This window comes from Orycteropus afer, unplaced genomic scaffold (genome assembly GCF_000298275.1).
Source record: "Orycteropus afer afer isolate SDZICR_OR568_19922 unplaced genomic scaffold, OryAfe1.0 scaffold00196, whole genome shotgun sequence".
Taxonomy (NCBI): domain Eukaryota; kingdom Metazoa; phylum Chordata; class Mammalia; order Tubulidentata; family Orycteropodidae; genus Orycteropus; species Orycteropus afer.
Genome location: NW_006921783.1, coordinates 3,452,501 through 3,473,882, shown reverse-complemented (window position 1 = coordinate 3,473,882; position 21,382 = coordinate 3,452,501). Strand labels below are relative to the sequence as shown.

At 36.4% G+C, this 21,382-nt stretch overlaps 1 protein-coding gene across 1 annotated transcript in view; it reads left to right on the top strand.

Moving 5' to 3' along the window:
• Positions 1 to 21,382, top strand: part of BCAS3 (BCAS3 microtubule associated cell migration factor) — a 727,666-nt gene that overhangs the window by 129,378 nt on the left and 576,906 nt on the right. The window contains exon 6 of the mRNA XM_042781927.1: positions 10,671 to 10,743. Coding sequence (XP_042637861.1) covers positions 10,671 to 10,743 — 73 coding nt within the window. The remainder of the gene's footprint in view (positions 1 to 10,670; positions 10,744 to 21,382) is intronic.

The window sequence follows — 21,382 nt, the reverse complement described above, 5'->3', positions numbered from 1 at the left end:
CAAATTCTTCTGCTAGTTGGGGTTTAGTCCAAATCTGCATCCTTTCCTTCAAGGCTCAGGGGTCCAAGATTATCTTCTGTGTCTGTATTAATTGGTTTCCCTTTTCTTTGTTGAAGAGGGTCTGTGCAATCCTTCTGCCTAGTCCGCCATCTTGCCCCGCCCCGGAATGTGAATTTTAAAAACATTTTTAGAAAGTAACTCAGCAATATTTATTAAATACACCTAGCAATCTTACACATGTCCTTTGACTTAGCAATTTCACTTTTAAAAGCCTATTTTATAAGAATAAAAGTATTCAAGTACAGTAGACTATAGTCACTAGAATGCCTATAGTTAAACAACCTGAATGCACATCAGTGGGAGTGGTTAAGTAAATTGTGTTATAGCCATAACATGGAATATTATGCAAGTATTAAGAAATGATTCATATGTATATTATTTGACCTGGAGATAGTTACCTGACGTATTCAGTGATTAAAAAAAAAAAAAAGATGCAAAGAAATGATATGTCCACTGTGATCTCATTTTGTAAAACAAGTATTTTAAAAAACTCTACTGCATTTAACAATAATATATTTTGCTTATGATAAAATGACCCTGGATAAAATTACAGAAATTATTTCCAGGTATTAATACTGGTTACTTGGAGATGAGAGAAGAAAGGAGGGGGAAAAAAAACACTATAGCAGAATGTAAAAATATATATGTTATATGTCACTGGAAAATACGAAATGGACACATGTCATATGACCACAAATATGTAAAAAATACAATCTACTAATGAGCAATACTCTAGACAAATAACAATGTTATTTGACTTTAGTGATACACAGTTGCATTTTTTTGTTTGTAGTTCATCAATGAAAAGTCAATTGAAAACAAAACAAAACAAAAAAGGATCTGTAGTCTGGAGTTCTTATTTGAAAATTATTTTGTTTTTCAGGCAGCATTTCTCTAGACAGGTCAGGTTAAAACTTCTTAGGTAACCCTTTATGTTGTGGTATTGGCAGTCATTTCTAAAGTTGAATTAATTGCCATCACGAATGAAGTGGATCACTTTCTATTGTTCTTTTCCCTATTTATTTATATAATTTTAATATGTTTTTATTAAATTTATTTATGAAATTGTGATTTGAATGAAAGTTTACGGAGCAGATTGGTTTTCATTCAACAATTCATACACATTTTGTGACATTCATTGTAGTCCCCACAATGTAACAGCACCACTCCCTGTATTTACTATTTTCCGTCATGGTTCTTTCCTATCCCCTCCTGCCTTCTGAGCTTTATTTCTGAGTAAATGCTACCGTTTTGATCTCATATGGTGTTCTAAGGAGTATATATCTCTCTTATTTGCCAGTCTGCCATGTAGCTAAAAGTTGAGCCATAGAGCTGAGTTCAGTTCCACTTGAAGGGTGTCTGAGTGCCATACTCATGGGAGTTCCATTGGTCTCCATCAGACTAGTAAGCCTGGTCTTTTTTTCTTTTATGATTTTGAGTGTTTTTTCTACATTTTTCTCCTACTCTGTCTAGGACTTCATATTGTGATCCTTTTCAGAGCAGTCAGCAGTGGTGCCAGGGACCATTTTGTTCTTATGGTCTCAGGTGGTGGAGGCTCTGGTTCGTGTGGTCCATTAGTCCTTTGGACTAATTGTTTTCTGTATCTTTGATTTTCTTCACTCTTTTTTGCTTCAGATGGGGAGAGACCAATAGTTGTACCTTAGATGGCCACTCATAAGCTTTTAGGCCCCAGTTGCTACTCACCAAAGTAGCGTGTAAAACATTGTCTTTGTGGAGTAGACTATATTTTGCCCGTTGACCTTAGTGTCTTTGGAGACTATGGCCCCTACCTGTCAACTGCACAGGCCCAGTGACTCATTCCCTCCAGGTATCCGGTTGTGGCTAACAAGTTTCACACCTTTGCCCACTCTGTGCTCTGCTGTATTCGTGAATATATTTGCAGCACATATAATAAATATACATACGTAGAAATATTCTCTGTCAGAACTATACATATATGTGGGTGTAGTCTCATTTGACTCCCTACCCTAGTCATTTCTAAAGCTGAGTTAATTGCCATTATGGATGAATTGGGTTACTTTGTATCATGTTTCCCAGTTGTTTTGTTTTGAAAACATTTCCCGCATTCAGAAACATTGAAAGAATAGGAGAATAAACACCTGCATATCCTTCACTTAGACTTATTGTTACTATTTTTTTTTATACTTTCAAAACCAAAACCAAACTCACTGTCATTGAGTCGATCTCGACTCATAGCGACCCCCTTTGGGTTTCTAAGGTGGTAAATCTTTATAGAAGTAGATTGATTGCCTAGTCTTCCTGCTGCAGAGTGGCTGGTGGGTTTGAACCACCAACCTTCTGGTTATCAGTCTAATGCCTTTGGCACTATGCCACCAAAGCTTCTTTGTCATACTTTAGATAGAGGAACTCACCTCTAGTCTTACCACAGGAGCTCTGCTAACCAGAAGGCTGGCGGTTCAAATCCACCAGGCACACCTCGGAAGGAAGGTTGGGCATTCTGTTTCCGTAGTTAAGAATCTGCCTTGGAAACCCAAGGAAGGGTCGCTATGAGTCAGATATGACTCGACAGCAGTGAGTTAGTCTTACCACTCTAATCAACCATTATTAATGCCATATGTACAGTTTTTATCCTTTTCCAGTGAACATATTTCTTGTTTGCTTAAAATTTTAAATTTGGGTATAATTTGCAACTGAGAAACACACAGGTTGACACTTTATGTAGTTTGATGGATACAAATGCATATACTCTTATAACCCTTACTCCTATAAAGATAAAGAACATTTCCATCGCCTCAAAGAGCTCTCTCATGCCATTTCCCAGTCACTTTCCCCACCCAGAGGGCATCTACTGTTCTGATTTCTTTTACCACAGAGAGAGTAGTGTTCCCTGTTTTTGTTATTGCTGTGTGTATCAGGAGATCTTTCCTTTTTATTGTTAAGTAGTATTCCAGAATATACTATAATTTGTCTATTTTTCTGTTGATGTAATTTGAGTTGAATAGAGTTTGAGCTACTGTGAAGAGAGCTGTTATGGATGTTCTCATACAAGTCTTATTGTATCATTGAGTTAACATTTGAGAGTGCAGGAGCAGATAAATCAGCAATACAATGTGTATTAAATGAGGCTCTGATAAGTGCTATGAAGAAAAAAAAGAAGGATAAGGAGTAGAGAGTGATAAGGAGATGGTTTTGAAAATCTGATTAAAGGATAGTTGAGGGGAAAGAAGTATACAGAAGCACTGGTGGTGCACTGTTAAGTGCTTGGCTGAACCCAGAAGTTGTCATTTTGAACCCTGAAAAAAATGTGCAAGTGTAGAATGGAGCCATGCAGATAACTGGGAGGCAATGGGGCATTTCCCTGCAGAGAGGGCAGTAAGTGCAGTGTTCCTGATGCAGGAGTGTGCGTGGCATTTTGAGGCACAGTAATGAGGTCAGTGTGGGTGCAGAATGAGCAAGGTGGAGAGTTAGGTAAGGAAAGCAAGAGAAGGGGCAAGGATGTGAACAGGATTTTTTACCAGAAAAATGAAAAGATTCACCATATTATAGTTGTCATCCACTCTGATTGCCTATAATTTTAATTACACAGTTTATTGAGTTCTTACCATGTTCTAGCACTGTCCTTAGTCCTTGCGTGTATTATCTTTTTTAATCCTCACAACAATCCAGTGTGAGGTATTGGTCCTTATCCCCATTTTATGGATGAGAGGATTAAAGCACTAAGGGATTAAATACGTTAGCTTTTGTTAATAATTTATTATACTTTGCTGTAGAGAAGGTAGTGGTAATTTTTTTCTGGTAACAGCTTTTTTCGGTTTGGAAGAGTAGCAGAGCAAAGAATTCTGGGCTGGCTTTCAGGTTCATAAGTGACATTTAGTATCACAGCACCTTGGACAACTTCTTTAATCTCTCTTAACATCAATTTGCTGATCTGTGAAATGCAAGTTGTGGACTGCCTTCTTAAAATCTGATGAGTCTGCTCATCAGCTAGAGCAAAATTGGCCAGATCTGAATCAAAGTGAAAAAATAGGATGCCTCTGAATGTTAATGGATACTTCATATACATACATGTTAGCTTATGGAGGAAGGTAGTGAAACCAGTAATTTTGAAAATTGTTTCTAATATTTTAAACTTACTGAAGTCACTGTGGAGAATAAAATGTGTATATACCTTTTAAGTATTTGAGGCAAATTGCAAAGACATCTTTGGTGATCATATGCAGATAAAACAATTCAAGGCAATAAGGTTCATGTCCCGTTTGTCTTCCTTGTGGTTGGTTGATGTTACCTGCAGCCTCTCCATCTGTCTTTTTTTTCTGTTTCTCTCTCTTCTCATCTTCCATTTCATTCTTCTCTTTCCTGTCTCAGAGAATTCTTCAAATTTCTCTGGTTTTAGTAAGAAGTAGGAAGGTTATCTAGCTTTCACTGGAGTTTATTGTTTGAAATATGCAGCACAAAAGAAAACTGACAGAATCAAAAATTACATGCACCAAAAATTATTGACTACTAGAGATGATAGACTTGAAAGGAAGATGGGGCAATATAACACATAACGGCACATAACAACAACAACAACAACAGAGATGATAGAATCCAACTTTCTGGCCAAAATTTAGATCTGCAAAAATTGACTAAAACTAGAAAGTTCACATTGACATACTCTATAAGTAAAATTGGACATGAACAAACTGATTAATTAAATCTTTTTTTTAAAGAAAATATTTCAGTAAAATAAAGAAATTGAAGACTTGGAAATAGATTAGCAGATAAAGTGAATTAAATTGTTTAATACTATTTTTTTCTGGAAAAGACTTTCTCAGGGAAAATTAATTACTAAAAACATTCTTTGGTGTAAGATCTTTACATTTAAGACATCACCCTCAGCATCAAAAGCATGAAGTTGAAATATTTCTTTATCAGTTGGACTTTTATTTGCCTCTGGATTTGGTTTTGGACCCAAGAGAAGTGGTTTCTCTTTGAGGTCTTTAAAATCTTTAAGGCTTAATGTGAAATGGTTTGGTTTAAATGAGTTTATACAGGTATGCCTGTTGGGGTTATTATTTAACCTTTTCTGACATGCAAACTGGTTTGAATTTTGTTGAATGGGAGAGGAGTTGGTGAGTTGGTGGGTCAGCCCGTTTTCATTACTTTAATTGTGCGATTTATTAGGATTTTAAGCTTTTTATAAATGTTTCAGTGTTGTAAGACAGAATTAAAAGGATTTAGAATAAAAGGAGTTTAACAAAAGGACTCTGCAACAGGATTGCAATAGTTTTTATATTTGATGGATTTGGCTGGCTGCTTTTCATTTCCATCATTGTGCAACATTCTGGTAAATGCTGTAGAACAGGTGTGTGCAACGTCATTCTCTCTATTCTACATGCAAATAAACACGCAATTTTATATATAAAAAGTTAATCCTCTACAATTTGGAGGATTATGTTATGGGAGGGTGATGACTCCATTAGGCATCATGGAGAGTACATGCTACTATTTATACTGGATGAAAAATCAGGCTGAGAGCTACATTGTTCATGAGATTGTAGAATTTTTAAGCTAACACTTTAGAAATTGTATTTATTCAAACTACCTACAATAAAATTATTTAACACAAAGTTAAGCTTCTGTTGCATAATTTTCTAAATCTGAAGTTAGTGGTGTTTATGACTTTAGGATGTGCCTCAAGTAAATTGGAAGGTTTTGTTAATATTTGTTTATTACAATCTCTAGTCTTTTCTGCTTGTATGGATTTTCTTTCTGTGGATAGTTGCTGCTTTGGGGGTTATGCTGCCCCCAATTTGGTCTTGTATTCTGTAATTTAAAATTTTTGCTTGACTTACTTTCAGTTCTTATCTCTGGACAATATAAATCTTTGGTGTCTGCTGGTTGACCTTCTGTAAAGTCACGTCTACGTGAATGATATACCCCAATGTTGTTGTTGTTGTTATGTGCTGTCGAGTCGGACCTGACTCATAGCGACCCCTCCTTGGGTTTCCGAGGCAGTATCACTACGGAAGTAGATCACCCCATCTTCCTTCCGAGGAGTGGCTGGTGGGTTTGAACCGCCAGCCTTCTGGCTAGCAGTCAAGTGCCTTAGACACTATGCTACCAGAGCTCCCAATATACCCCAATAGGTCAGTGGAAACAAATGGGAGTTCTTCAATTCAGGTTTGGAAAAAAACAAAACAATCATACTATTCTTGCCAGTACTATTTGCATTTTAAAGGCATGATGTTCCATTCATCAGAATATCAAATTGGTATATTTAATTCACGTACAAACTGTAAAGACTTTGTAAAGACCAGGAAGGAAAAAGAAAATAGGGATTGTTGAAGGTGAGGTATTGATGTGAAACATTTCACATTATACTTAGTAAAATATGTAGGAGTGAAGAATTGGCCTTGTATAGATAGATGAAGTTCAGTTATTCACTTGGACCATAACTATTGTGGTTTTTGGACTTGTTAATCTGTAACATGTACTTGGATCAAAAGTCACATTGTTAATTGTGAAATCTGTTTGATTTGTTAGCAGGGATAACAACATACAATCCATGTAAATTAACATTTGACATTATTGATTCCTTCTCAACATGTAGTCATGGATTTGCTTTAAAATCTTGGAGACTTCTTATTAAGAGATTGAATGGTATAAGCTTCTACAAATTTGCGTAATTATAGGGAATTTCGTAAGACAAACCACTGGTTGTGTTTTAAGTTTTGATCTTTATCATATTCTGATGTTGATAAGATGGTCTGGAGTAATGGGATGATAGTACCTGTCTTAACTTAATTTTCAGTCTTAATTGTTATAATCACAGTTTACAAGTATTATATTAACACAGGTCACTATCTAAATGTGTAATTATTAGCCTGCCCTCCTGTGGATTAAACCTTATTAATTTTGGAAGAATTCATTGACATGGGTTATTAACATTATACATTCTTTTTTTAAATGCATTTTATTGAAATATAATTTATGTACAGTGAAATACACAAAACTAAAGTGACATGAGTCAATGCATTTTTTTTTTCAGTGTTCCCTCCTCTCTCTCCCACCCCTGGCAACCAACAAAAAAAATTTCCCTCCATATATATAAAAACCTTTCCTTGACCCTCCACAACAATGAACTAATACTATGTTTGTCCTTCTGTGATTGACTTATTTCACTCAGCATGATGTCCTCCAAGTTCATCCATATTATGCAGTGTTTTGCAGACTCTACATTATTCTTTAGTGCTGTATAGCATTTCAGTATGTATACGTACCATAGTTTGGTCATCCACTCTTCTGCTGATGGGCACGTAGGTTGTTTCCATCTTTTTGCTATTGTAAATAGTGCTGTGATGAACGTGAGCGTGCATGTATCTGTTCCTATCCTGGTTCTCACCTCTCTAGGATATATATCACATTATACATTCTTTTTACCTACCATTCAGCCTAAGAAATGAAACATTGCTGCTAAGAATGCTGAAGCCCCTTGGCCTCCTCTCCTAAATCAATCTCCTTCCTAGTCCTCTAAGAAGTGAATACCTATCCTGAAATTGGTGTTTATTATTTTTATATGTTGATGAATTTAATAAATAATAGATACTAAAAATATACATATATATGTATATATAAGCTCTGGTAGCATCGTGCCTAAGGCACTTGACTGCTTACCAGAAGCCTGGCCGTTTAAACCCACCAGCCACTCCTTTGTAGGAAGGTTGAGCATTCCTACTTCTGTAGTGATACTGCCTCGGAAACCCAAGGAGGGGTCACTATGAGTCGGGGTCGACTTGACGGCACATAACAACAACATATATATATATATATAGAGAGAGAGAGAGACATGGACAGCTTATTTTTATTCAAAATTTTATTTTTGGTGAAAATACACATAACAAACCCACTCTCATTCTACAGTTTTCAGACATAATGATCAGTGATGGTTCAATTCTTCACATTGTATCAACATTCTTGTTATATCTTTTACAGTTATCACTTGCATTTACTTAATCTCCTTGCCTCCAACCTTCTCATCGATGCTTCAAAATAGCTATGGAACATTTGGTCTTACATAATTTTTTTTTTAAAAAAGTAATGGAAAACTCAAGGGTAACAATCTTTATTCTTTGGATTAAATTGTTCCTTCGTGTAAAGGTGACCTCAGGGAATAGTTTCAGTTTAAAGTTTGAAGAACAACTCAGATTCGTAGCCTCAAGGACTCCTCTAGACTCAATAGGTCCAGTAAATCTGGATTCTTTAAGAATTTGAAGTTTTCAACATTATTCTACATCCTATTGTTGTGAATAGTGAGTGGGATCTTAAAAGCTTGTGCATTTTTAAGCGCGGGCGGAGGGGGGAAGGGTAGGGAACACTGCAAAAATAAAAAGTAAAAAAGCTTGTGAGAAGTCATCTGAAATGCAACTATTAATCTCTCCTCATCTGGAGCAAAGCTGAGTGTGGAAAATTAAAGATGTATGGAAACAATTAGTCCAAAGGACTAACTGAGCATGGGGCTTTCGGCCTACATGACCCTGAAACCAGAAGAACTAGGTGGTTTCTGACGACCAATGCCAACCACTCAGAAAGGGATTACATTGGAGATCCTGGATAGAGAGGGAGAAAAAGGTGGAAATTCAAAAGCAGGATTACTGGTCAGACAGGGACTGGTGAAACCCTTGAGACCCTAATCACTATTCAGGCCTGAAACTGAACTCACACCCGAAGCTTAACTCTGAGCCAAATAATAGATAGGCCTATGAGCTGAACAGTTGCACCAGGGAGACAGTCAACATTGGGAGGTCAGAAGGGAAGCATTTATGCAGGAAGAAATCTAGAGAGGCAGAAATGCACAGGAAAGAAGGCCGCAGGGAAAAGGTAACCACCGGGAAGAAGTGGGAAGAGAGCTGTTACATTGTGGGGATCGTAATCAATGTCATGCAGCAAAATGTGTGTGAACTATTGAATGGAAAACAAATCTGCTCTGTAAAATTCAAATCACAATAAAAAGTTAAAGAAAGAAAAGAATTTGAAGTTCTGTTCCATATTTTTCTTCCTTTTTATCTGAATTTCTTTCTTATTTTCTGGACCAAAATGTTCAGTAGTGGTAACCGGTGACAGGTAATTTTAATATGATAGAAGATACCTTTTATAAGGGCAAAATCTCACTTGTTTAATATTACAGAAAAATGCTAGTAGTTTAATCCTAGCAAGCAGTTTTTTCTTTTTATTCTATCCTTTATTTGTAAAACTTCTTATTTTGAAATAATTACAGATTTACAGAGAGTTACAGAGAGGTTCTGTGTATCCTTTACATAGGTTCTTCTGATTGTTACATCTTACATAAAGATAACAAACAAAACCCAAACTCTCTGCTGTTGAGTTGTTTCCTACTCGTAGCGACCCCCTCCTTGCATTTCTGAGGTGGTATTTCTACAGAAATAGATTGCCTAGTCTTCATTCTGAGGAGTGGCTGGTGGGTTTGAACCGCCAGTCTTCTGGTTAACAGTCAAATGCCTTAGGCACTACACCATCACAACAGTATAAAAAATATGAAATTGACATTGGTACAATGTGTGTGCATAGTTCTATGCCATTTTTTCATATGAGTAAAGTCCGGTAACCACCACTGCAATTAAGATAGACAACTATTCCATCACCACAAAGTTCTTCCTCTTACTAACCGTTTATAGTCATACCCACCCTTCCTTGCACCATCCTTTACTCTTGGCAGCTGTTAATCTGTTCTCCATCTTTATAATAATTTTGCCATTTCAAGATTATATAAGTGGAATTACACAATATGTGTGATCTTTGGAGATTGACTTTTCACTTAACATAATGCCCTTGAGGTCCATCTAAATTGTTTTGTGTGTAAATAGTTCCTTCCTAGTTCTGAGTAGTATTCCATGGTAGGGATGTACCACAGTTAATAACGTTCATCTAGAGAAGGACATCTGACTTTTTTTTCATGTGGACTTAATTTATATTTCTCGAGGTATGTTTTGTTGTAGTATGGGTAGTATTGTAAAGGCATATTAAGTTTTTTAAGAAACTGCCAAACTGTTTTGCCAAGTGACGGTACCATTTTACATTTCCAAAAGGAATGCATAAGAGATCTAGTTTCTCTGCGTTTTTGTAACATTTGCTATTATCACAATTTCTTGTTTTAGCTCTACTAATAGGTGTCTAGTCATAGCTCATCATGGTCTTAATTTGCATTTCCCCAATGGCTAGTGACTTTGAGCATCTTCGCATGTGCTTATTTGCCTTTCATACACTCTTTTCAGTAAAGTCTCTTCATTTCTCTGCCCCTTTTCTGATTGGATTGTTTGTCTTTTTACTGTTGAGTTTTGGGAGTAATTTATGTTTTCTAGATATGTGTGCCTTGTCAGATATGTGGTTTGCAAGTATTTTCCTACCAATAACAACCAAAAGATTTAAAATACTAGTGCAATTTCTTTAATGCTTACAGGTTTATTTAGGTTTTCTACTTTTTCTTCAGGCAAGTATGTAAATTACATCAATTGAGAATGACTATTTTGCTATGTCTTCAGCTGTAAATATTTTGAGAGTATTAAAATAATGGGAGGTATACAAGAATACTTCTCAAAGTTTACATTTTATTTTATGCTCCCTATCAGGTACTCAAAAGTCTGACAACTTTGCTGAAAAAAGACCCCTCCTTGGTGTTTGTAAGAGCATTGGATCTTCTGGGTAAGGACATCTAAAAAAAAGTCTTTGAACCATGATTACAAATGAACTATTTATACTATCATTCCAATATCTTCCTTTTTTTTTTGCTCTTTAAATTTTTTTTTGTTTTCTTGTTGTTGTGAATATACACAGGAAAACACACACCAATTCAACAATTTCTAGAAAATAGTATCATTGATTACATTCTTGGAGTTTTGTAGTCATTCTTACCTTCTTTTTCTCAGTTGTTCCTCCCTTGTTAACATAAACTCACTGCCCCCTAAGTTTCCTATAATCTTTCAAATTGCCATTGTCAATTTGATCCCATATAGATAGTTCTTAAAAGAGCATAATGCTCAAGGCAGACCACTTTTTACTAGTTAAGCTAAACTATTGTTCAGACAGGCCATCTAGAGCTAGTGAAATATTTCTATGATATCATTAATAGGCTCTTTTTGACTTTGACATCCTAAGAATATGACTCCTATTTCTCCAAAAACCAAACCAAACTCACTGCCATCCAGTTGATTCCAACTTGTAGCGACCCCCATTGGGTTTCCAAGGCTGTAAATCTTCACAGAAACAGACTGCCTCATCTTCCTTCAGTGGGTTCAGACCACTGACCTTTTTGGTTAATAGCCAAATACTTTAACCACTGTACCACCAGAGATCCCCAATGATCTCACAATGGCTAGTGTCCTTTTAGTTAGACCACATCGTAACTCCAGAACTCCTAGATTCAGGAAAAGCTGGGAAGTAAGTCTTTTCTGTAGATATTTATTAGATTTTCACCCTTCCTTCACAACCTTTTAGGAAACTTAACATGCAAAATGGAAATAAAGAGCTAACCTAAATTTTAAATAAGAGTATCACAATATATGTTGTTAATATGAACTTTTCAAATCTTTTAATCATGATCTTTCCAAATGTTTTGTATATATTAACGTGTGTGTGTGTATATATATACACATATACATATATGTGTGTGTGTGTATATATATATATATATATACACACACACACACACACGGACACCCACGGACACACACACACACACACACACACAGGAAAACATTTGACAACCAGAACTTGATGAGACTGCCTTGTTTTTCCAGGTCTTACAAGTTTTCTGTCTTTGATAGTGACAAATATTTGAGTTTCCTTCTCTGACAGATTTCCAAGGAGCTCTGATAGTGCAGTGGCTAAAGCATTCAGCTGTTAAAGAAAAGGTCAGCAGTTTAAACCTGCAAGCCCTCCATGGGAGAAAGAGGAGGTAGTCTGTTTCCATAAAGATTTATAGTGTTGGAAACCCTGTGGGGCAGTTCCACTCATAGGGTCACTATGAGGCAGAGTCTAGTCAACAGTAGTGAGTTTTGTTTGGGTGGTACAGGTTTGCACTTGACACAGGTTCTGGTTTTGCAGGTTTTCCTAAAAATATGAAAAATAGTTAAGTAAAAAGGGAGTTAATGTTTTTAATCTTTTTTTTTTATTATGTAAAAAAATACGGAGTTTAATGTTTAAGTTTATATTTAAGCAGTAACTTCTTAGAAAAGTTTTTGTTATATACATATTTGTAACAGTATTTCTACAGAAATGGAACATAGTTAATCAGTTAATCAGTTTTTCAAGGTAGAAAGATACCTCCCCAATTTTGTATTTCTTTACTTTAACACATTGTTTAGTGAATTACCTTTAGGCATATATGCAAAACCAACAGCTAACATTATTCTCAATGGAGAGAGACTGAAACTCTTCCCCTTGTGAACAGGAACCAGACAAGGATGCCTTCTATCACCGCTTCTATTCAGCATTGTATTGGAGGTGCTAGCCAGGGCAATAAGGCAAGAAAGGGAAATCAAAGGCATCCAGATTGGTAAGGAAGAAGTCAAACTATCCCTATTTGCGGATGATATGATCCTATATGGTAGCTCATATAGGATCATGGTAGCTCATATAGGATCATACCATGATCCTATACATAGAAAACTTAAGAGACTCAGTAAAAAAACAAAACAAAACAAAACGAAAAAACAACTGCTGGAACAATTGAGAGATTTAGCATAGTGGTAGGATACGAGGTCAACATACAAAAATCAGTTGGATTCCTCTACACCAGCAAAGAGATTGCTGAAAAGGAAATAAGGAAATCAATACCATTTACAATAACTACCAAAAAGGGGATTACCTTTACATGATAGCAGTAATATACAAAGGACATGGGTATTTAAAAATAGAGGTAGCTAATTTAACAAACACTATTTAATAAAGAAAAATGCTTACTTTTATCTAATTTAACATAATTTCAAGAAAGGGCAAGAACTCCCTTACCCCTAATTTTTTAATAAAGTGACAAAAAGTGGGAGGCACTTGAAGAAATAGTGCAGAGTGTCAAAGAATATGATTGTGTCCCATGTACTTTGAATTAAAAGGCTTGAGTTTGAAGGACATAAATAGGCAGAAAGTGAGTAAACACTCAGTGGGTAAATGGAAAAAACTGAAATAATAGAGTAGAAGAGTAATTAAGAGACAGCAAGAATAGAAGTGATGACGTAAGTCGAATAGAGATGGAGAATGCCATACGTGATTATGTGGTGTATGCTAGGAGACATTGTTTAATGTCACATGCACTTTGAGAATGTAGACTTTATCTTATCTGACTATTTCCTTCTATGTATTAAAATAACACAGTGTCTTTTATTTCGTAGGGCCAGAAAATTTGTTTTTGACTACATGAATATTCATAAGCTTGTTACGCAGTTATCTTAGTCCTTTTGTTGAATGTTATTTGGCTTTTTCTGCATGAGCACTGCTTTTAATAGGAGGAGTCCCATGTATTGCACCTGGGTGTTGACATCTTTTTCAGTCAGTAGTGTATAAAACTGTAGGCCCCTCCCTACGCTCTCATGAAAGAAATACAGGTTGTCGTCGTTGCTTTCTGTCCCCTGGCAACTGTGTTAGTGAGCAGCGGCTGGATTGGACTTTGTTGACTGTTCATATAAACATCATTGCCCATTTACAATAACTATTGTAAATGGTAGTTATTCTTGGGAAAAGCCAATAAGAATTTCTTTTTTGATATATACTTTTTATTTTCATAAATTATAATTTAAAGGAGGAGAACAATAGCTATGGAAAGAATACATCCTCCCTTATCGTTTCTTTAGAAATAAACATATTGCACTTAGCCTCAAATGGAAAAAACTGGCTCTGTTGCAATGATGACAATCAAATTAAAATGGCATTGATTTCCGCATCCTAGTTTTGTGGTTGTTATTATTGTGAGAGATTGTACCATCATCATTCCATTTAAGGTTAAAGCTGTTTAAGGTTTTGGAAGAAGATAATGTTTATGGGACTACTGATCCAGGGATTAAGCCAGTATGTTGTGTAATAATTTGAGGGAGGCAGTAGAAATGTGGACATTGTCTAAGGAGTATATACTCTTAGGAAACCAAAGTTCATTGTGTGTTATATGTTGAACAGTTCCCAGAATGTTGCTATTTATGGTTAGGATCTTGTTGGCTACTATGAATAACAGCAAAGTGTAACATTATTTAATAGCTGACTGCAGACGTTGAAGACTGTTCAGTCCAATATGTTATGAGCTCAAATTATACATATTATGTTACCTTTACAATGTGAGAATCATAGAATACTGTAAGTGGAAAGTACCTTGAAGGTGATATAATTTAGTTGTCTCATGATATGGCGTAGGAAATGCTTGGAAGTGAGAGAAAATTTCTTAATCTCAGTTGGTTGGGAATACCTCATTTTTTTGTTATAGAGAGTACTCTATGGCTATAGTTTCCAAGCGTTTGGATTTTAACAATCAGAAAATTAATTTTTATTTTTTTTGCCTTGCAAGAACATTAAAAACATAATGACTGTCTGTTACAGCTTACTTTTACCTTGAAGAAAACAAAGAATTTTAATAGTACAATAGAATGAAGGACTTGATTTCAAAATTGAAATTTGTTAATTACATAGAATACATTTAGCTCACAATATTAATAGTTTTCTAATTTTGTTACAACATGCCAAAAATGTCATCTTGGGTTGACAGAAGTCTGTGGACTACTATTTGGAAGCCATTGCCCTGAAGCAGTCATTACTTATGTGAAAATTAAATGTAGTTTCATTGTCCCGAGATGGTACTGAGAAGTGGTACTGAAAAAACTTTTTTTCAACTTCTGTTTAAAGCAAATATGGGTTATGTTAATTAGAACTAGAATAGAAATTGCTTAGTATGTGACTTTTCTTTTTGTCACAAAATGTTCCCTAGACCTTACATGTGATATTAAGCATTTCCAGTTTGGCCAATTCTTCTCCTGTCACGTTTGTGAGTCTGATGGAATTACATCTTTGCTGTATGACTTCAAGGAGTTCTGGTGGTGCAGTGGCTACGGCATTGGGCTGCTAACCAAACGGTCAGCAGTTTGAACCCACCAGCTGCTCTGTTGAGAAAGATGAAGTATTCTGCTTCTGTAAAGATTTACAGCCTTGGAAACCCTATGGGATAGTTTTCTCTATCCTGTAGAGTTGCTGTGAGTTGGAATTTACTCGATAGTCAATGGATGGAGGTGGTGGTGTATTACTTTTGCAGGCTTTGAAATAGATTTATGCTAATTCCAGTCTGTTTTGACATGGGCGTTTTCAGCAGTTCTTTGGTTTTCCATCAGGCATGAAGTTTTTTGCTTGCTCATCTCTCTGGTATTTTCCAGGTCTTCCATGGGTGTTCTGGCTTTTTAGTCTAGTTCTTTCCTCCACCATTACTATGTGGCTGTCTTGACTGCTTGCAAAGAATGGTTTTCACATCTTAGGGATACCATGTGTGCTGAGAGCTCAAACTGACATAAAGGTTTTTAATATGAGATGGGTCAGCATACTAGAAGACCTAATGTCATGAGTGGTTTATGGGCCTTTGTACTTTAGTGTTATCGTAGAGCTACCAGAGTATGCTAGACATGATCCTTTTTGTCATATCCCACTGGATCAGCAGCGGGAGTGGCTCTGAGGGACACGGACTGGATTCTGAGAAAAGAGGCAGTGGAAGCATTATTGATCAGACAAGGCTTTATTAGAGAACTTACTTATGTGAAGGTCGATGGATAGTGTCACCAGGATAGAGGTCCACACAATAGTGAGGGGTGAGTCATTTATATATCTAGTGCTTTTGTGCAAGGATATGTGAAAAAATGGATAGAAAAAAACATGTCTCATCTATGATGGATGAGATTGTTTTTGTACTTGTTAATGGGTCCCAACTGATGTTACCATGAATCCTTTGTGAGCAGGATCCATCTTTTATTGCTCAGGGCCTTCTCAGCTATTATCTGATTTTGGAGGTAGTGAAATCTTAAGGAAAAAAGATGGCATTAGTTACTACTGTGAAGGGAAATTTCACGCCCTCTCTGCATGTGTTTGGCCCAGACAATTTTTTAACTAAATTATCTCATACACAGATGGGGTGTTTTTTGTATATTTGGAAATTACAAGATTGCCTTTAGTCAAAAGGGTCACTGGCATGAATATTAATTATGTATATTTATAATGAATCAAGTTCACTTAATCACTTAACACAAATTTTTAGTTTTCATATGAGGGATATTATATCCTTGACTCACAATTTTAAAAATGCCTAGAACAAATCTCAGGGGGCAAGATTAGCCTGTTATTGTAAACTGATAATTATATTATCATGTAAATTTGTAATTATGGGGAAGCTATTTGTTTATTTTAAAATATAGCATCTAATCTATTGACATACCGAGTGGTATGTGAAATGATACTTACAGACATTGTCATATATTCCCTTGTAATCCTGAAATTGGTGCAGATCTCAAATGGTCTACCAAAATGGTCGTATGTAGGTCCAATGGATAAAGATTTGAGAGAAACATACTATAAGCACTTTCAAGCTTGACCACTTTGCAAAACTGAACCAAGAAGAGTATAATCCCTCACGTTTTGCATTCATCTGGGCTAGTTTATTTTACGTTCAATTGCTGTTAACATACAGCACACAACATTAAAATGTGAACTTTGTTAATGCAACTTCCTTGATATACTAGCATTATTCTCCCATTGAGAATTATAAATTATAGCAGAAAAATTTTAGTATGTGAGTCACACATACACTTTTAACACCATTATTAAAGCATAACTGACATATAATGATATATATATATAATGTACAGTATGTCAAGTTTGACTTATGTTTACCCTCAAAAAACTATCACCATAAACAAGAAAATAAACATATCTGTCACTCCCACAATTTCTTCATGCTCCCTTATAATTTCTTCCTCCCATCCCTCCTTGCTTCTCTTTCCCAGGCAACCATTGATCTACTTTCTGTCACTGTGGTTTAATTTTCACTTTGTAGAAGTTTATTTAAATGGAATCCTATAAATATATATCCTTTGTTTTGGTCTAGCTTATTTTATTCAGCATATTTATTTAGAGATCCATCCATCTTGTTGCCTGTGTCAGTAAGTAGTTCATTACTTGTATTACTGACTGATATGTTGTACAGGAGCTCTGGTGATGTAGTGGTAAGGCATTTGGTTGCTAATCAAAAGGTCAGTGGTTTGAACCCATCAGTCGCGCTGCTGAAGAAAGATGGGGCAGTTTGGTTCTGTAAAGACTTACAGCCTTGGAAACCCAGTGGAGGTCGCTATGAATCAGAATCTATTTGATGGCAGTGAGTTTGGTTTGGTTTTTGATATGTAGTATGAATGTACCAGAATTTCCTTGTTGATGACCTTTAGTTTGTTTCCAGGACTGAGCTTTTACAAATAATGCTCCTCTGAATGTTAATGTTTAAGTCCTTGTATAGACAAATACTTTCATGAGAAATAAAGTGGTTATTGTCCTAAATCACTGTTGGTATACAACTCATTACAGTGTTCCCCATTAAAAGTAATGAAAATGAAATGTATTTTCATTTAGTGGCAGAGTTTTCTGGAACAGATTATAGTAAGTCAGTGAGGCACTGGGTCAGAATAGACTCAACAGCACTAACAACAACAAATGAGGCATACATGTATATGTAATTGTGTTGGGCTGTTTGTAATTTTCCATCTACCTTATTTTCATGCAAGTAGCATGTGTGTTATACTATAAGGGTTCTGCAGATATTACAAACCCTTGTGCGTTAGTTTCCTGTATGTACCACGCACATTATATACATGCGTGCATTATTTACATGGACATGTTATATGTGAAAAATATACTATGTATTTTCTGGGTGTTTTTATTAAAATAAAAAGCTTTGATTTGTTGTTGTTGTTTCTTTAGTAGTTTTATGTGAATATTATTATGCATCTTCATAATAGTTGTGCAACTATTCTTGCTGTCCTTTCCAAATCGTTCCACCATCGTTAACATAAACTCAGTGTCCCCTAAGCAGACAGTGCACTTAGTCCCTCCCTCACTCCCTCCCTTCCTTTCTTTTGTCTTGTTCTTGCTGTTGTTATGTGCCATTGACTCATAGCGACCCCTCCCTTGGGACTCATAGCGACCCCTCCCTTGGGACTCATAGCGACCCCTCCCTTGGGTTGGGGAGGCAGTATCTCTACAGAAGTAGATTGCCCCATCTTCCTTCCAAGGAGTGGCTTATTTCCTTATATATCTGGCTATCTCTGACTACACAGTCATTATATTATTTGAAACTATTAAAAAAAATAATTAGAGCTCTAGGATGATGTATGTTCCTTCAGAAAGAATTTTCATTTGCTTCTGTTAAGGGCGTGCATAACATAGTAGTCTGGGACCACATCAGTCCAAATTACATGTCAGAGATTTTCTCAAGCCACCAGAGGGTACAAAACTTGACCACAGTCCTTTACTTTTAATCACCTTCATCCTGAAGGTCTTGTGTTTTATGATTTCAGCTTAATATGTATGGTGTTTTTTGATGATGTCAATGGGGACTTTTATTTTTGCACTATTAGCCCTAGGTAGCTACAGAACTGTTTCTTTGGATTGGCAAATCAACCCTGGCCACTCCTCAGAAGGAAGATGGGGCAGTCTACTTCCGTAGTGATACTGCCTTGGAAACCCAAGGAGGGGTCGCTTTGAGTTGGGTCCGACTCGACGGCACATAACAACAACAACACCCTGGCAAAAGCAGGCCTACCTCTTTGGGTTTTCTACCTTACTTACATTTAGACCCTGTATATTTATCATAATAAAACATATTTTTATGAAAATATTTTTAATCATTCATTTAGGTTTTTATTTATTGTCTGTGTGCAGGTAGGTTGCTCCAAATAACCTAGCTTGCCATGAACTAAATTGGAAGTCTGGAATTAGTGATTGTGGGATTCACTGAATAATAGGTCTGTAACTTGGCATATAGTTCCAGATTATGATTTTACTTTGACTAAATATTCTATTAATATACTTTTTTTTTTTTTTTTTTTTTACCATTCTGTGCTGTTACCTGATCTTAGAATCTCATGCTCAGCTTTGTAAGCTTTTGTGTCAGAGGATGCTGGTAAGTTGAAGAGGAGGAAGGTATTTGTGTGAGGTTTGGTTCTCTGTTACCCGATTTTAAACTTGTCAAGACCAAGAAATGGCCACAAATCTGTTAAAATCTGTCTAGCCATTTTACTACAGTATATGTTCCATATAGTGGGACTGCAAAGAGTTATATTGTCCAAGAGCTAAAGATTGCCATGTGACTCATGTGATTCTACTGGATTTTAATAGAAGTTCCATGAGAATGAATCCACACTAGTTTTTGAACCTTTATTCTGAAAGTAACTATTTATTCCGAAAGTAACTATTGAAATTCCCTCATTAGAAGGAGTTGAGAGCGTATCTCTTTTCTTGGTGTGTTTCTTGTTTACCAGTTCCCATTAGGATCTGTACACTTAAGTACTTATTGTTGTTGTTGTTGTTGTTATGTGCCGTCGAGTCAGACCTGACTCATAGCGACCGCTCCTTGGGTTTCTGAGGCAGTATCACTACGGAAGTAGGATTGCCCAACCTTCCTTCCGAGGAGTGGCTAGTGGGTTTCAACCACCAGCCGTCTGGTTAGCAGTCAAGTGCCTTAGCCACTATGCTACCAGAGCTCCCTAAGTACTTATTAGTGGATTGGAAATCCCCCTCCTGTTTTGTCCAAGCACATCTGGCTGTTGAGCACTTGAAACCTGGCTTGTGCCACTTGTGAAGTGATGATATTGTTGATACATTATGTTGAAGAAAAACATATTTTTAAAATTAGTTTTCACTTTTTAAGATGTGGCTACTAGAAAATGTTAAATTACATCTCTGGCTTGTTTCTCCTTTGTGTTGAACAATGCTGCTCCAACCTTGCTTTGGGCCACAGGTATAATTTTGGGCTCTTTCTGACTATGTCTGTTAGGAGAAGCTTCTCCCTTTCTTGTTACATATACAGATCTACAGATCCATTTACATGTTCTAAGTTACTAGCCAGGAAATCTTAGAATTCTTAGATATCTGATACAAAGAGAGATCATCACAGTATAGTCTATAACGAAGAGTTGAAGGAAGAAACCTACAAACAAATCTTGACATTATGATGCTCTGGCTGACGTTTTGGGTCTTGAGTGGCAGCTTTGTAGTATTAATCTAAGAGGCACTCTGCCTGCACTGATATTTATGTTTATTGAATCTGGTTTTGATCTTATGTTCTGTACTTTTCTTCATACATAGGTTTTAACCTATGGTTGCTACACTGTAATATTCATTGACACTCCTGAATCCAGAAGAGAAGTATGGAATAAAGGAAAGAACAAAGGTTTTGGAGGTACAGACCTGGATATGAATTGCTAGCTCTATAAACTAGAATAAACTATTCACTAGTTCAGAGGGCCCGATTCTGCATTTGTAAAGTGGCACTAGAATAGAACTGTGCTGGGTTCTTGTAGAATTAAAGGAGGCACTTTTTTTCAAGTGTTTAGTTTAGTGTTTGGTCCCTGTTAGATACACCTAGTGTTTTTGAAGGAATTCTGGTGTTGTAGTGGTTAAGGCTCTGGTAGCGTAGTGCCTAAGGCACTTGACTGCTAGCCAGAAGGCTAGTGGGTCAAACCCACCAGCCACTCCTCGGAAGGAAGGTTGGACAATCTACTTCCGTAGTGATACCGCCTCAGAAACCCAAGGAGGGATCGCTATGAGTCAGGTCTGACTCGATGCCGCAGAACAACAACAATAGTTGTTAAAGGCATTAGGCTGCTAGCCATAAGTTGGGTCATTTGAATCCATCAGCTGCTCCATGGAAGAAATATGAGGCAGTCTGATTTCATAAAGATTTACAGCCTTGGAAACCCAATGGGGGTCACTATGAGTCTGAACCAACTCAATGGCGAGTTTGGTGTGAGCATTGTCTGAGTCACAGAAGTTATGAAGGGTAGGAAGTAAGGCCATTGGAGTGCCATTTGGTATTTGTGCTTCAGGTGTGTCAGGCTAGGATAGCTCTTCACTTCCACTGGAAAGTGGTAACTTGTTTATATCCCCACAGAAGCTCATGTTTATATAGTTATATATTTCTTGAGGCATAATTGAAATGCAGTGGACTGCACGTATTTAAAATGTACTGTTTCATAAATTTTGACAAATGTGTATACCCATGAAACCATCACTCCAATCAAGATAATAAGTATATCCATCAACCACAGCATTTTCTCATGCC